General features: G+C 44.5%; 2 protein-coding genes across 2 annotated transcripts in view; both read left to right on the forward strand.

Annotated features, from left to right (window-relative positions):
* Positions 1–4058: 4058 nt before the first annotated feature.
* Positions 4059–5957, forward strand: SP5 (Sp5 transcription factor; the record flags this gene model as incomplete). The annotated part of the gene is made up of 2 exons (XM_083359742.1): positions 4059–4109; positions 4860–5957. 2 exons carry the CDS (start codon positions 4059–4061, stop codon positions 5955–5957), a joined length of 1149 nt encoding a protein of 382 aa, XP_083215868.1.
* Positions 5958–9696: 3739 nt separating this feature from the next.
* ERICH2 (glutamate rich 2) overlaps positions 9697–15341 on the forward strand; it is a gene marked incomplete at both ends in the record, with an annotated part of 48494 nt that continues 42849 nt past the window's right edge. The window contains 3 exons of the mRNA XM_083368112.1: positions 9697–9741; positions 14271–14413; positions 14499–14547. Of these exons, the coding sequence (XP_083224238.1) occupies positions 9697–9741; positions 14271–14413; positions 14499–14547 (237 nt within the window). The remainder of the gene's footprint in view (positions 9742–14270; positions 14414–14498; positions 14548–15341) is intronic.

Raw genomic sequence — 15341 nt, forward strand, 5'->3', positions numbered from 1 at the left:
ATTCATAGAATTCAAAAGGTGTACTTTTATTGATGCCCCCCCCAAGGAATCCTTCCCGGCTTGTAACAATGGTAACCGCTACATCGATTGTTCTGGAGTCTCCTTTCATAAATAGGGACTTCAGCTGGCAGAAGGGCAGGGTGCTGGACCAAAGCAATGGTGTAAATGTAGGGAAGGAGTGGTCACCACCACCACCACCGCCCTTCGCCAGCAGTGCCCTTGTAACTCCTCTTGTTGTGGCTCGATTTGCAACTGTTACTCTGGATGCTGCTATGAGATCGAAACGCCCACCCGATTCTTCACCCTTCCGGATTAGCCTCCCCATTCCTCTAGGACAGACATGTCAAACACAAGGCCCGGGGGCCGGATGTGGCCCGCGAAGTGGTTTCATGCAGCCCGCGAAGCCATCCTGGAAACAGTGAGAGAACGGCCCCCGCTGCCTTGGCCCTGGCCCAGACACCCTCCTTTTGCCAGAGACCCTCAGATCTGTCCCACTCCTGCCCAGGCCCCCATAGGCACCCTTGATATGAACGATGTAGAGCTGGCCACGCCCACCCAGTAGGCCATACGCACTCTAGCCACGCCCACCCAGTAGGCCACACCCACCCTGGCCACACCCACCTGGCCCCTTGAGGGCAACCGCAATGCTGATGCGGCCCTCAATGAAATTGAGTTTGACACCCCTGCTCTAGGAACTTAAGGAGAATTGAGATGGCTGAAGTAGGCTGCCTCCTCCACACCCCACCCCCGTCCTCTGGCTGTCCGGCGGTCTTGGGAATCTCCCCGCTGCTATCACAGGCCGGAAAAAGCTCCGGCGTTTGCTCTGGTCTCCTCCGTCCCCGTGTAAACGGCCGCCGCTTCTGGAAAAGAGAAAGAAAAAGAGAGTAACTGCGAGGGCGGGAGCGGGAAGGGAGAGAGGTCCACAACGCGGCTGGTTTCTTCACAAGCCTTAACTGTTCACAGATGGAGCCAAAGCAAATCTGAACAGCTGGAGATCGGGCAGGGACACAAAGTCTTCTTTACAGGGGGCAAAATGATCACCCAGGCTGCTCAGCCCATCTCTGTTGTGCAGAGGGGCACGTTAAGAAGGCAAGGGACGCCACATCTATGACTTGGGCGCCTCTACGCCGTACAACCGGGGCCTGGGGACAGGGGTCTTCAAACTTGGCCCTTTTATGACTTGTGGACTTCAACTCCCAGAATTCCTCAGCCAGCCCCTGGCTGGCTGAGGAATTCTGGGAGTTGAAGTCCACAAGTCATAAAAGGGCCAAGTTTGAAGACCCCTGATCTATCTCTTCCTCAAGCGGACCGCCGGGCGGGGGGCCTCTCGATTAAAAGCTTTTGTCAGACGTCTGAAGGCGGCGAGCGCATCGATCCGCTCCGTTCCTCTTCCCACGCCGGCCTGCAGTTCCGCAGGATCGATGCGACGAAGCGGCTCCCGAGTCGGAAAAAACCTCCGACGCCCCCGCTCTCCTCGCGGCACCGTCTCACGCGGGAGGTGGAAGACTTGATCCGGAGGCCCGGCGAGGGGCTTCGCTTCTTCCTGGGAATCGGCCCCGAGCCGTGGCAGAGGCCTCGGCCCTTTCATCCCTTCAAAGGGCACCGATGGCGATTCAAGCCTTTACAACTCTTTGGAGCCCTTTATTTATTTATTTATTTATTTGTTTATTTATTTGTTTATTTATTTGTTTATTTATTTATTTATTTATTTTATTATTTTATTATTATATTATATTATATTATATTATAATATTATATTATATTATTATATTATTATATTATATTATATTATATTATATTATATTATATTATATTATATTATTATATTATATTATATTATATTATATTATATTATATTATATTATATTATATTATATTATATTATATTATATTATATTATATTATATTATATTATATTATATTTGTATACCGCCCTTCTCCCGAAGGACTCAGGGCGGTGAACGGGGCAATACATGTTAAAAAAAACAAGAATACAAAAGTTAAAAAAGATTAAACAAGATGCCCAAAAACTATAACAATAAGTTAAAATACATAAAAAAACAATAAAACCCATTGTCATGATGTCAGTCAAAAACAGTACCCCCAATTAGAGTAACTATGAGCCTAATTTATTTCAGAACACTGATATGTATCTGGGTGATCTGCTATAAACCTGAAGTCAGGTTTTGTGACTAAATTAATTAACATTTGCGGGGCCGAGGGTTGTTTGGCTAGGAAGGCCAGATAAAGGTGTCTCCCTCCTCCCCCCCCCTTTCTCTCTGGCGGTTCGGACGGCCCCTTAAAAGGTTTCAGTGGCAACGGGGAAACAATGGAGCGCGGCCACCGCGGGGCGGCTCAGGTTACCTGGGGGAAGGAAGAGAAATGTCATCTAGCGGCGGGGAGGAGCAAAGGGCTGCCCCCCCCGCCCGCCCCTTCCTCTTTCCCGAGATGCCCCTGCCGTAGGGAGCTCCTCTTCGGCACGCGTCTCAACTTCAGCGCGATGCCCGAAGGAGAGTCTCCCTTCTCTTGGGCGCGATCGCTCCGGCCAGCGGCGCGCTCTGCGGCGGAAGCAGCCTAAAAGTCGCCCCAAGCCGTTAGCCTGGCCGCTGCTGTGGTCGAGGAAGCGCACCCGCTTAAAAGAGTACCAAATCGCCTGGAAGCGGCACAACTCGACGGCCGCTCGCTCCGGAGACCACCGCGGGAAATGGAAAGCGCGTCAAAGCCGGAACGGAGCAGCCGCCTTTTTTGATTTGCCAGGAAAGAGGAACGCAACTCCGCTTCTGAAGCAAAACAATCGAGAAGTTAACCAGATCATCCGACGAGGGAAACGGTTTTGAGACCGGGAGAGCGTGTGTGTGTGTGTGTTGGGGGGGGGGGGGAAGCGTTCGCAGCCCAACTCGCCATCCGAGGGACTTGAAGGAATCGAGGATCTCACCGCGGCAGCCTCTTTGAGCGTCACCCATTTTACGTCTTTGAATAGATTTCATTTCGGAGTGTAAGGTTCACGAATCGCATTTCTAATACTTTCTTGGCCAGCTTTCTTACTCTGTAAAATCAGAGGACTTGAGGTCTTTATTGGCAGAAAACGTTGGACATCACTATCTAAACAGGTCACATTCAAAGTATTAAATAAATTGCACCACTGTTTTATATATATATATATTTAATAAAAACAAAACAAAAACAAAAAACCAACTAATGGAACCAAGATCAAACACGCCTTTCCTTTAGTTATTTACAGGGGACATATCACGTATATTCTCTGGCTAGAGAAAAGTACATAGCCACTCAATGCAAACTTTAATATTGGGACCAGGTGTCTCTCCGGTGAACTTTTGGAGAGTTTATTTTAAAAAATGGAGCAAATAGAGTTACCGAGTGCCATCCAAACAGAAGGTCTAGTGGCAAATATCCGTGAGATACAGCAAAAGACGTATTGTCTAAGACTCAGAGGCAAATTTTTAATCGCGATATAGGTATTTCTTAAGGAAAAGTGGGAACGCAAGAAGAAAGCAAGTGGTTTGGGCAAGATACAATGTCTTGAACGTCGAGTGAGTCTCCAGGCGGTGAGAGTCCCTTTGATCAAGAAAATCCAATTATTTGTGTATATACATTTCCCACATAGTGATTACTTCATTAATTGTCCCGCCTTTATCTCCTTCCTTCCCATCCCCCCCCTAATAATCAGTTCTTTTATCCAGACCAACAAACACACCATAGGAGCTTTGTGGATTCAAAGGATTTGCTTTCGCTTCTGAAAGAGCCGCTATTCTTTGATGATTGGGCAGCGGCAAACTTCAAAGCCATAAATCTTCCTCCTGACTGGCTGGCGGCCCAGCAAAGTCCTTATCAAATTCTTGGAGGTGATCCTGGCGCAGTCAGACAGTCCGCGGAGATCGCGCTGAGCCCGGGCTGGCGGGCTGAGTCGGCGACGGGGGCGGGGGAGAAGAAATCAGAGGCGGAGGGCAAGGAAACGGGGCAGCTTTTCGGCTGCCTCTCGGCGACTTTATGTCGCGGCAGTGGCCCTCTGGCCTCTTCTCCCTCCGGACGCGATAGCCATGGCCGCGGTGGCCGTCCTGCGAAACGACTCCCTGCAGGCGTTTCTTCAGGTTAGTCACTAGATGAAGATGGGGGGGGGTAGAGTACCGGGAGCCTACTCCCCCCCCCGCCCCCGCGAGGATATTGGAATTTCAGGCGACAAGATTGGCGGGAGACCACAGAGCGGGAAGGTGGCGAGCTGGTGGGTGTTTAGGGGAGGGGGGCAGCTCACTTGGGACCCTCGGAAAAGTTACGGGGGGTTGATTGCGCACGTAAAATAGACTCTTGAGTAAATCGCTTGATCCCTGGGCTTTTTTTCCCCCCTTTTCTTTAAATCCACTTTTGAGAGAAAAGAAGTTTTTTCCCCCCTTTCTGCTCTCATTGAAGGATTCCCTACAATCAAGGGCCCGCGACTGCATCTAAAGCCCGCCCTCCCCTTCCAAAGCTATTGTCCTGAACTCAACGGTCTAAGAGTCGTCGGAAGTAGTCCAGAGCGAGGGGAGGGGGTAGACGGGCGCGAGGGGGTCTCTTCCAGCGGGGTTCGCTGAGAGGTTTCCAAGTCGGCACCGAACTGAAGTGGGCGGGACGAAAGCGAGGCAGCACCGCGGGCTGCCGACTCCGGGCATCCCGGTTGCGGTTCATTGTCTTCCGAGAAACGCCCCGCCCAGGTGCCGAGCTCAGCCACCGGTACTTAGCGCCCGGCAGTAAACTTTTTGAGATGCCGCCCGGTATCCATCAACGGGCGCTGGCTGCTAGGTGGAGAGGAAGAAGCCCCAAGGAGCAGAGATTAACCGCCGCTCTTTCCCCACCTTTTGCCGCAGGATCGGACCCCCAGCGCCTCTCCCGACTTGGCCAAGCACTCCCCTCTGGCTCTCCTGGCCGCCACCTGTAGCCGAATCGGGCAGCCGAGCGCGCCGGTCGCTCCCTCGGATTTCCTGCAGGTCTCCTACGAGTCAAGCTTGGGCTCCCCGTCCAGGATCTTTCACCCGTGGAGCAGCGAGATGCCGGCCCACTCCCCGGGCGGACTGCCTCCCCCGCCGCCCAGCCTCGGGCTCACCCCGCAGCCGGCTTTCGCGGGCGGCCACGAGCTGCCGCTGACGCCCCCGGCAGACCCATCCTACCCTTACGAATTCTCCTCCGTCAAGATGCTCCCGGCTTCCATGGGCGCCCTCTCCTCCAGCTGCCCTCCGTCGGCTTACGTGCCCTACGCCGCCCAGGCGGCCCTCCCGCCGGGCTACTCCAACCTGATGCCCCCGCCGCCCGCCCCCCAGTCCTGCCGGCAGCTCTCGCCGGCGCCCGAGGACCTGCCTTGGTGGAGCATCCAACAGGCGGCGCCAGGCCCGGGCACTTGCGCGCATCGCTTCGCGGCCCCCGCGGGCCTGCCGCGCGGGCTGGTCTTGGCGCCCTCGGAGCTGGCGCAGTACCAATCGCAGCTGGCCGCCCTGCTGCACCCCAAAGCGCCCCTGGCGGCCACGGCCAGGAGGTGCCGCCGCTGCCGCTGCCCCAACTGCCAGGTAGCGGCAGGCGCCGGGCCGGACGCCCCCGCCGAGCCCGGCAAAAAGAAGCAGCACGTGTGCCACGTCCCCGGCTGCGGGAAGGTCTACGGCAAGACGTCGCACCTCAAGGCGCACCTGCGCTGGCACACGGGCGACCGGCCCTTCGTCTGCAACTGGCTCTTCTGCGGCAAGAGCTTCACGCGCTCCGACGAACTCCAGCGGCACCTGCGGACTCACACCGGCGAGAAGCGCTTCGGCTGCGCCGAGTGCGGCAAGCGCTTCATGCGCAGCGACCACCTGGCCAAGCACGTCAAAACGCACCAGAACAAGAGGCTCAAGGCCGGCCTCGGCCTCGGCCTCGGCCTGGCGGGGGGCGACGGGCGCGCTTGCGCAATCAAGCGAGAGGAGTCGCGGGACTTGTGACCTGTTGCTTGGCGTCGGTTACGCCGAGGCGCTTTTGCGCTGCTCGGTTTCCTCAGCTGCTGCCCTCTTGCAGGTTTCGGAGCGGGCCGCTTTCTCCTTCCACTTCAGCCCCGTGCAGAATCTGGACATTTCGGGAAAAACCGGGAGAGCTCTTTATTTGGAGACCGTTAAAGAGGAGCTGGAAGGACACACACACACACACACCCGGAAAATTTCCAAAGTCTGGCATCTTAGAGGCTTGCGTTAGTTAGACCGATTTCCTTTGAGAAGCAATTGGAAAATCCTTGGTCAGGAGACCTAAGGGATTGATAGTTTTCCTTGGATTCGGATCTTCACCCTCTGGAGCTAACCTGCCCCATAGTCTTTGTTTGTGTGCTTTGAAGTGCAACCCATTTGCGGATTTGGAACTGCTCTGTGGATCTGAGATTAGCCTGGTGTGGTTTTGTTTTTCCTTTGGATCTCCTGCAACCCCCTACGCACACTTTTTTGAACTCCAGATTAAAGCTATCCTAGGATCTCATCTGCCATCCAAATCCCCCAAAGGATTATGGCTTCACTGTCAGATGCTTGCAGCCAAAAGATTGTGGTCCCACCTTCCACCACATTTGGAAACATCTGGCCATAATGGACCAGAATGCTTTAAAAAGAAAGAAAGAAAAAAAAGAAATAGAAACAGCAACATTAGCCTAGTTATTGAGTGGGTATAATTTTTTGCCTTGTGTTTAGGGGGAGAGATCAGCCCTTTGTATACGGTTTATTTAAAGCTTTGGATAAAATCATTCCTCTTTCCCTCCCCCTCCCTTATTTTTATACCTGACTCCCTTATGGGGACTACACCATGAGAAGTTTGAAGTGACCCACAGTGTGTCAGCATGCTAAAGTAAATGCATCAACCCTGGAGTCATATTGGGAAGATCACACTAAGCTGATTTTGTCTTATTTCTTTTGAAACTTTTTGAACATATACCACTAAGCCATTTTAAGTGTTTGTTTCACTTCAACAAATGCCCCGTTTAGTTGGAGAGCACCTTAGTATGAGGTCCAACCTGCAGCTCATATTAACTCAGCATTGTAAAGATCACCTATATTTTCCTTGTGGAATATATTATAATGGTATAAAATGTGTGAGTTTTTATTGCTTTATCTATTATTTTTTAAAACGATCAGAGTTGTAACATTCAAACATTACAAGTAAACAATAATGTATATATATTGTTTGCACCCCAGCGGAAAATTGCAAAGTACAAGAAGCTTGATCGAAAAAGGGAAACAGAAATCAACTGCTGTATAATTATATTGAAGAATTTATGTTTAGCGGTGTTAAAATCAGCAAGACTTATTTCTGGGTAATAAGAACCACCCCTACAAAGTTAAAGTACTTTTTTGTTTGACTTCCATTGTCTTCATTGGGCTTAGGAGTGCTTAACTTGCAAGATCACGCTTAAGGTCGAAAAAGCAGCATACTTGTTACTAGAAGAAATATTATATGGAAGTATAATGTTGTAGGAGTATGGTTTGTCAGAGTCTTTTGCCATTTTTGTTCAGTCTTCTGCACTGCTAAAATTGTTTCACATTGAAATTGTTTCCCCATTTTTAAATGGACAAGATGAAAATCAAGAAAAGCAAGTCTGAAGTTTCTTTTTAATTTCCAGATGTCAGAATAAGGCTGCAGTTTTGTACCATATGAGCATAACTTGGGATGAGATCTACTAAGTACTCCTAACGCACATAGAAAATATCCAACTTTTTCTGAGCCACAGATTTTATTTCTGTATTATATAAACTTTATCAAAGCAGTGAAAGCCCCTAAGTGTTCATCTTGTAAAGCCTGCAAATTTTCAGATCTCAGCCTTGTAAATTTGTAATATAAGTATAATACAAAAGGAAAATTCCATATTCTTTGAAAAATAATTTGTCAACTACATCTTAAAATAAAGATTTTCTTACAAACTAATGTGTATTCTCATTTAAAGTACAAAAAAAATTCAGCTGGTGCTTACCAAATAAAGTTCAAGTTTGTGTTCCCAGTTTTGTACTCTATATTGTACATCTGAAAGTAACTGTAGATACCAACATCACAGTGAACTGTTCTAGGACTGTGGTACTAGTGAAAATATCCATCTAAAATAGAATGTTTTAGTTGCATTTGCAATTTTATTATTTTTTAATAAAATTTGGAAAATCGTATAAACATCAAGATGAATTTGTTTTCAAGGTACTGCAATTTAAGCAATTTAAAAAGGAAAGCTGCCAAAACTGATCTGCGAAGTTGTCATTTTTAGTTACTGAAGGGAGTAACATCACTAAAACTTATTACATATAGCCTGCAGAAATATGTAATTAGTTTTAAATGGGAATTTGGAAGGGCAACCTGTCTTAAAATAGATTACTTGGATTTGGGATTATTTTGCAATATTGCCTTCTAATAAAATATTTTTAACTTTAATACAAATGCTTTCCAATCTATGAGACAATATTTTTCCAGTTTTTACATCTCTTGCTTTTGAGATGAATGTGAACATTAGAGACTGAATGAAATTATGGTGCAAGTTATAGTATAATGTCAAAAGAATTTATTTTCAAACATAGGAATTTTAGGAGTTGTATTTTAAATGCAGAATTGATTGGATTAAAAATGTGTATGGTAAATAATAATCTAAATATTAATTCATTTAGTCTTGTTCCAGTACTGGCAATTTATATCATTTTGTTAGTAGCACTGTGCATTAGTAAATTATGTATAATGGTTGCAGTTCTTTAGAACATCTTGCAATTCAATTTTATATGCGCTTGCTTACAAGTAAATTTTGTTACTGTATTTTCAGTGAAGCTTATTCTTATGAATTGCAGTCCTAAAGAGATAACTTACAGTAGTAGCTGCTATTTTTTAAAATATTTCTGATTTTTTACAGCATACAATAATGGTAATCCTTTTTCAATCTAATAAGATTGTTGTTGTTGTTAGTTGCGAAGTCGTGTCCAACCCATCGCGACCCTATGGACAATGTTCCTCCAGGCCTTCCTGTCCTCTACCATCTTCTGGAGTCCATTTAAGCTTACGCCTACTGCTTCAGTGACTCCATCCAGCCACCTCATTCTCTGTCGTCCCCTTCTTCTATTGCCCTCAATCTTTCCCAGCATTAGGCTCTTCTCCAGTGAGTCCTTCCTTCTCATTGGGTGGCCAAAGTATTTGAGTTTCAAAATAAGAAGATAGGTTGATTGTATTTTTATATGAAGAACATATTTTTAAATATATAAAGAGTATAATCCCTCTTTTAATATATTATGAACAGGATACTTGTTTAGGTTCATCTTTTATGAGATACATCTTCTTTGTTTAAGCATCCTATATTTTCCTAAACTGAAGTCTTCTGTCAGTATTAGCTAGCATGCTCATCCAACTTGATAATGGTCATTTCTGGAGAAAATTATATTCTGCAAAGCAGTGATAGAGAATAAGCCTCTTTGCACATAGGATTTGCTTCTGAGAAGACACTGGTTTGCACTATATTTATACTATGTAACTGGGTAAGACCACATGACACATACAAATCAATTAAAGTCAACTGTCAAACTGATTAGATTGGGATTGCTTTAAAAGAGCAAACACTTCAGTTTTATATTTAAATGAATGAATGACTATCTGTATAGGATATTTAAATCAGTGGCTTCCAACCTATCTGGGTTGGCAGCCTGGCGCTGGAGGGGGGGAAGAGGGGATGGTTTCATGCGAGTTGTGATGACAGCGCAAATAACTGCTGCTCGCATGAATGGGACTCCATGTGTGAGTGCTTGCTGCTCGCACATGTGGAGCTGTGTGTGCATGCGGGCTCACCTCTTGTGCAACGCAGTTCCAAATGGACTGTGGCCTGGTAGTGGGCCATGGCCCTGGGGTTGGAGACCCCTGATTTAAATTACATAATATAAATTCCCCAAAGTTCACAAAGCCTCCATACTCAGAAACCCAGTCATTCTGGGCCAATTGTAATTGTCGAATAGCATATCTATATCTTTCAGATTGCCTTAAGCTGGATCTGGGTTAATTCATTTTGCATTTTGTTATAACATTCTCTAGCAGCTTGCTTTCATAATACGGAAATATTTTAGATTATTTGATAAATTGATTATAATTCATGTGTTTATTTATTGTACATATATGCCTCTTCCTCCTATGATGTTAGATAGCTCACAGTAAAGCAAAAACAGATATGGCATTGTACATTAAAATATGTACAAATAGTAAAACACATCATGTTGCCTTTGAACTAGATATAGCAAACTGGCTTGCTTCAGTTATATTGTATTGTATTTATACTCCCAAGTCCTGTTGGAAATGATCTTACCTACTTTTCAACATGATAATAGCAAATCACCCATCCTAATCTCAACTAATTTAATTTTCCCCTTTACATGCCATGATGTGATTATAATGGATCCAGAGTCCAGAACTTGGTTATACGTTCTCTAAAGCTGCAGGTCTATATCCTCCTAAAGTTAATGGTAACTAAGTCTCATCAAATTTGATGCATCAATTAGGTAAAATTAACATAAAATATGTCAGCTGGGCAATTTAGGAAGAATCTGAATCCAGTCTAGTGTCCACGCTAATCTTCCCTCTCTTTGCATATGGGCAATGGCTTTTCCTAGCTTGGTGTCCTCCCACTGGATCTGAGTGACTGCTGCTAGAATTTCCAATCAACATGGCCAATCATTGGGAATTCTGGAAGCCACATCCGGAGGCCACTGAGTTGGGGGGATATACTCTGTACACTGTGAAAGCACTTAACCCAGGGAGCTAATAATCATTTCAGAGATGACGTGAAGAAGACCTCACATTTTCAGGATTTCATCACATTCTTAGGATATTCCTATTTTTGCCAAACACACAATAGTTGTGAATACTTTTATTTCAGCAACAGTCTTGGTCTGCAAAAGTACAGTATAGCTAGGTAGGATATAGCCAACCGGTGGTTTTTACTAAACTGAACTTGCCACATATTTTTAAGATAAGAATAATCTCATGTATATTTGCTGCTGATTTTGATTCACTGATACCCAACTTATGGTAGTCGTACTTCAAAGTGATCCAACAAAAATAACCGTACATCCAATTGGTAATACTACTGATTCCAGAGGAACAGTTGCAATACTTCCTGCTCAGTCCAATGCTCCTTCTCAGAAGTAAGGCACCTTATTTCTTTAGGGAAATCAGGCCTAGACGTTTCTTCTCCTCTAAACGTACACAAGAAAAAATATTTATAGGGGAAAGAGGTGGTTCCTACATATTTAATCTTTGATCATTGTTTTATAATTTCTTTTATTTGGGAAGACAGCACTAGGAAGCTAAGTCATATTCTGAAACGTTTGACCGACTGGGTGCTTGTGATGTAAGATGAGGGAGGCCCTGTAATGTAAATAATCTAAAGATATAAAGATAACATATTTCCATTGTGTGGTAGGGGTTCATTTTTTATGTATTACATCATAGGGGAATTGAGCTTTTTTAAAAAAGTTATTTTATGGAGTGATGTTAGTGTGTTTATATTCTCCCTCTTGAGGGTTTAGTTGTAATTCATCTGTCATTTTGTCAAAACTCTGTTTCCATTCATCTCTTGAAATGTTCTGTGCTGCATATTTTGTATTTTTACAGTCAACCCAGCATATCCTTCTGAGTAAAATTGCTGCAAGCAGGCAATTGCTTTCAGATTTCCATCAGTGATTATTATATCAGAGATGGAAATCTTGGTTTAAAATATTTCTTTGCTTAAGAACAAAAAATGGATTTCATATGTTGTATTTCCTACACTGGGTTGCACTGTTAGCAATATCTATGTATAGATGCATATATTTTGAACTGGGAAGCTTCCTGTGAGTAAGGAAATTAGTACATCAGTTGCAAACCCCTCTAGATTAAATTAGTCTAAGATGTTACAGAAGCGGTTAAATATTATGCATACTGTATACAGTGGGTATAATCCAGCCATGATCAATTGTACATAGGTTTAAAGTTTTTGACTTGCTCTATTGATTTGAATAGGAATTAATTAGGCTGTTTTCTTCAATGAATATTCTTTTCTGAATTACTCACTTTTGGATGTCATGTGGTTTAAAAAACATCTTCTGTTTGGAGCAAGAAAGTTTTCATTTTGTTCTTCCCGGTATGCCTATACCCATCATCCAAGCTGCTTCAGAATGATTTGGAGTTTATTCAAGGAATGGATATACTGGATGAATACCAGGTTCCTGTTCGAAGTATGGCCTCAGTGTTTCCTGATTGCATTAGTTTGTATGAAATGACTCTCAGTAATAATTTCCTTGCGTGGAATCAGATAGCAAGAAAGCATAGAGAAGTATTCTGTAGCCATTCCATGCACATCATTTCACCATCAACATGCTGATATAGTAATGCACACAGTTTTTATATCTGTTATTGAGTAATGTTGTAAGATGCTGTAGGTCTCTAGTGACAAGATTGCTTTGTTGGCTATTACTGAATTCTCCCATGAAAACATCCCAAATCCAATGATATTTTTGAAGACACTGAAAAAAATTGCCTTTAAGGAATAAGAAGCCTTATTGTTTCTTTCACATTTGATTCAAATAGATGCTATCATCTACCTAGTACCTAAATTTGAATAAAGGAATAAAGGAATAAAGGAAACTCCAAATTTAGTACCTAAATTTGAATAAAGGAATAAAGGAAACTCCAAATAGCTCTCAGGGTCATCAAAATCATATAAACATAGAATGCTATAAACATGGATTGGTTGGGAGATTACACGCTTTGCAAGCATCCTGCAGCAAAAGGAGATAGAAAAAAAGAAAACAAGCAGGGTTAGATCCAAGATCTAACTTTGGAGAAGAATCCAACTTGTTTTGGCCTAATCACGTATGAGGCGAAAAGGAGGCCTGAAATAAAGTCTTCCAAGGCACAGTATGTGATCAATGTTGTGAGGTATAGTCTGGCTTTCAGTGGCTGCATTCACAATCTTCATTTTATTAAGAATAAAATATATACAAGTACTCCTCGACTTACAACCACAACTGAGCCTAAAATTTCCATTGGTAAGCAAGACAGTTGCTAATGGAGCTTTGCCCCATTTTCTTGCCAGAGTTGTTAAGTGAATCATAGTAATTGTTAAGTTAGTAATCCAGTTGTTAAGAGAATCCGGTTTCCCCATTGACTTTGCTTATCAGAAGGTAGCAAAAGGGGATCACATGACTCCAGGACACTGCAAATACATGGCAGTTGCCAAGTGTCTGATCACATGACTACGGGATGCTACAATGGTCCTAAGTGTGAAAAATGGTAATAGGTTGCTTATTTCACTAAATGAATGACTGTAACTCAAGGACAACCTGTATCTTGAATAAACAATTGCTTGGATTCCCACAGGGGACTATAACACCTGATTTGCCTGGTTAAGGCATCAAGCTAGAAACCAGGAGACCATGAAGTTTAGTCTCACCTTAGGCACAAAGCCAGCTGGGTGATCTTGGCCAGTCACTCTGTCTTAGCCCTTGTAAGCAGGCAAGGCAAAGCCTGGGAAAAACTTCCCAAGAAAATTGTCAGGACTTGTCCGGGAAGTCTCCAAGAATCAGTCGCGGTTGAATGGAAAGAAAAGGGGGGAAAAAAGTTTAGTCTACTGAACAAGCCCAGTCATTTGGAGTTCATCGCTTGCATCATAACATATTCTGACTGGATGGTGGGGAATGGAAGGATCATCTGGTCATCTGCATTCTTTTAGAGAGTCGTTGAGGCTACTTGGAGGTGTACCTGTGTCTTCAGGGTCACCTGAGTAATGCAAATGTGTGGCTGCAGGATATTTTTTGCCCTGTGTGCCTTCACTGTTGAAGACAGGCACAGGCTGTTGGGGACGAGTCTGTGCTGTCTGCATCTCAAATATAAATCCTTCCATCCCCCACCATCCGCTCAGAGCTGAAGAAGCTTCTTGGGTGAGAAGCCAAATGTCTTCAACGAAAAACAAGAAAGTCCAGGCACCTCCTGAGAAAGCACCTTTGGGAGCCCAATCAAACTGCTTTGCGTGTTGTTTTAAGACAGAACCAGGGCCCATAGCTGCTCCAGCCGAATTTAATTTATTTCAAAACCGCTCGAAGGGTTAATTTCCAGGTAAGCAATTCGGCTGTACGTTTTCTCCTCTCCACGAAAACGTTTCACATTCCCGGGCTCCTTTCGAGTCTTCTCCGCGTGCGCGCCCTGCGAGGCTTCACCGGCCGCGCGCACGGCCCGCGCGGAGGCGGGAACGTTTCCGTCTCGGCTCAAAGTTCCCCGCCGGCCTCCTTTGGCGGTAGGCTCGGAGATGGCCCAGAGCGTGTTGTTGCTATGGCAACTGGGTGGCCGTCCGTCCCCGTGGAGACGCTTTCGGCATTATACAGGGAGCAACTCCGGAGTTTAGCGTCTTGTCTCGCGGGCAGCCGAGTCACACCATGAATAGGTAGCTCTGAGATACTTTTCCGAAGAAGGTCAGGGAATGCGTGTGAATGAGGCCCTAACCCTCCTTCCCTTCTTTTTTCATCCAGATTAAATGTTCTTGTGGGCCAAGGAATGCCTAGGCCAGGGGCTTCTAAGGTAGGAACCTCGACCTTTTTTTTCTTCTGTCTTTAGCATCTTTGATCATACTTGATCTTTCAACTTATGGCCCGCAACAAAAGCTCTGGACATCCACAATGCTTAATATGGAAAAAGGCCATACAGCATCTATTTGATCCTTACTCTGAAAAGCATGGAGGTATGTCTAAAGTTTGCAAAACACTCAGAATCCCACAAGTACAATCTCTCTAGCTAAGCCAACTGGGGAAAGCCTTCATCTGTCTTCAGTTAATTTTCTCTCCGTCTTCCCATAACCAAAGAAACAATATCCTCAAATTACCGTATTAAACAAATCCACAGGTTGGTGTCCTAGAGAAAATTGGTTTATAAACCGGGTTTATTAATGGGGTTAGATTAAGGGGGATAGTGTTTGAGGAGCTGCATTTTTCACAAGGAAGATTAGGAACCGTATTTTATAGTGTCTGCCAAACCTACATATAGAGCTGTTAATAAAATCAATAAAAAGTGAGGATGATAAAACAAGCAATAGTATCAAAGCCATATGTGTTTCAGTATGTGAGACATAGAAATAGGAATTAATTAAAACTTTTTATCTTTTTACCACTGTGTACTATTTACGATCAATACTTTGGAAGTATTAAAAGTTTTAATTGCCTTTCAGTGTATGTTTAGAGGCAGCATGCAGATTTTCTGTTAATGTAAAATCACAGATATAAAGCAGTCCTCCTGCAGTCCTCAAGGCAGCAATACCAAGCACTGATGCACTGTTTTTTCCCCCTTAAATAATTTATATCATTTTATGGTAAAATAGT

This window comes from Vipera ursinii (genome assembly GCF_947247035.1).
Source record: "Vipera ursinii genome assembly, chromosome: 1".
Lineage (NCBI taxonomy): Eukaryota > Metazoa > Chordata > Lepidosauria > Squamata > Viperidae > Vipera > Vipera ursinii.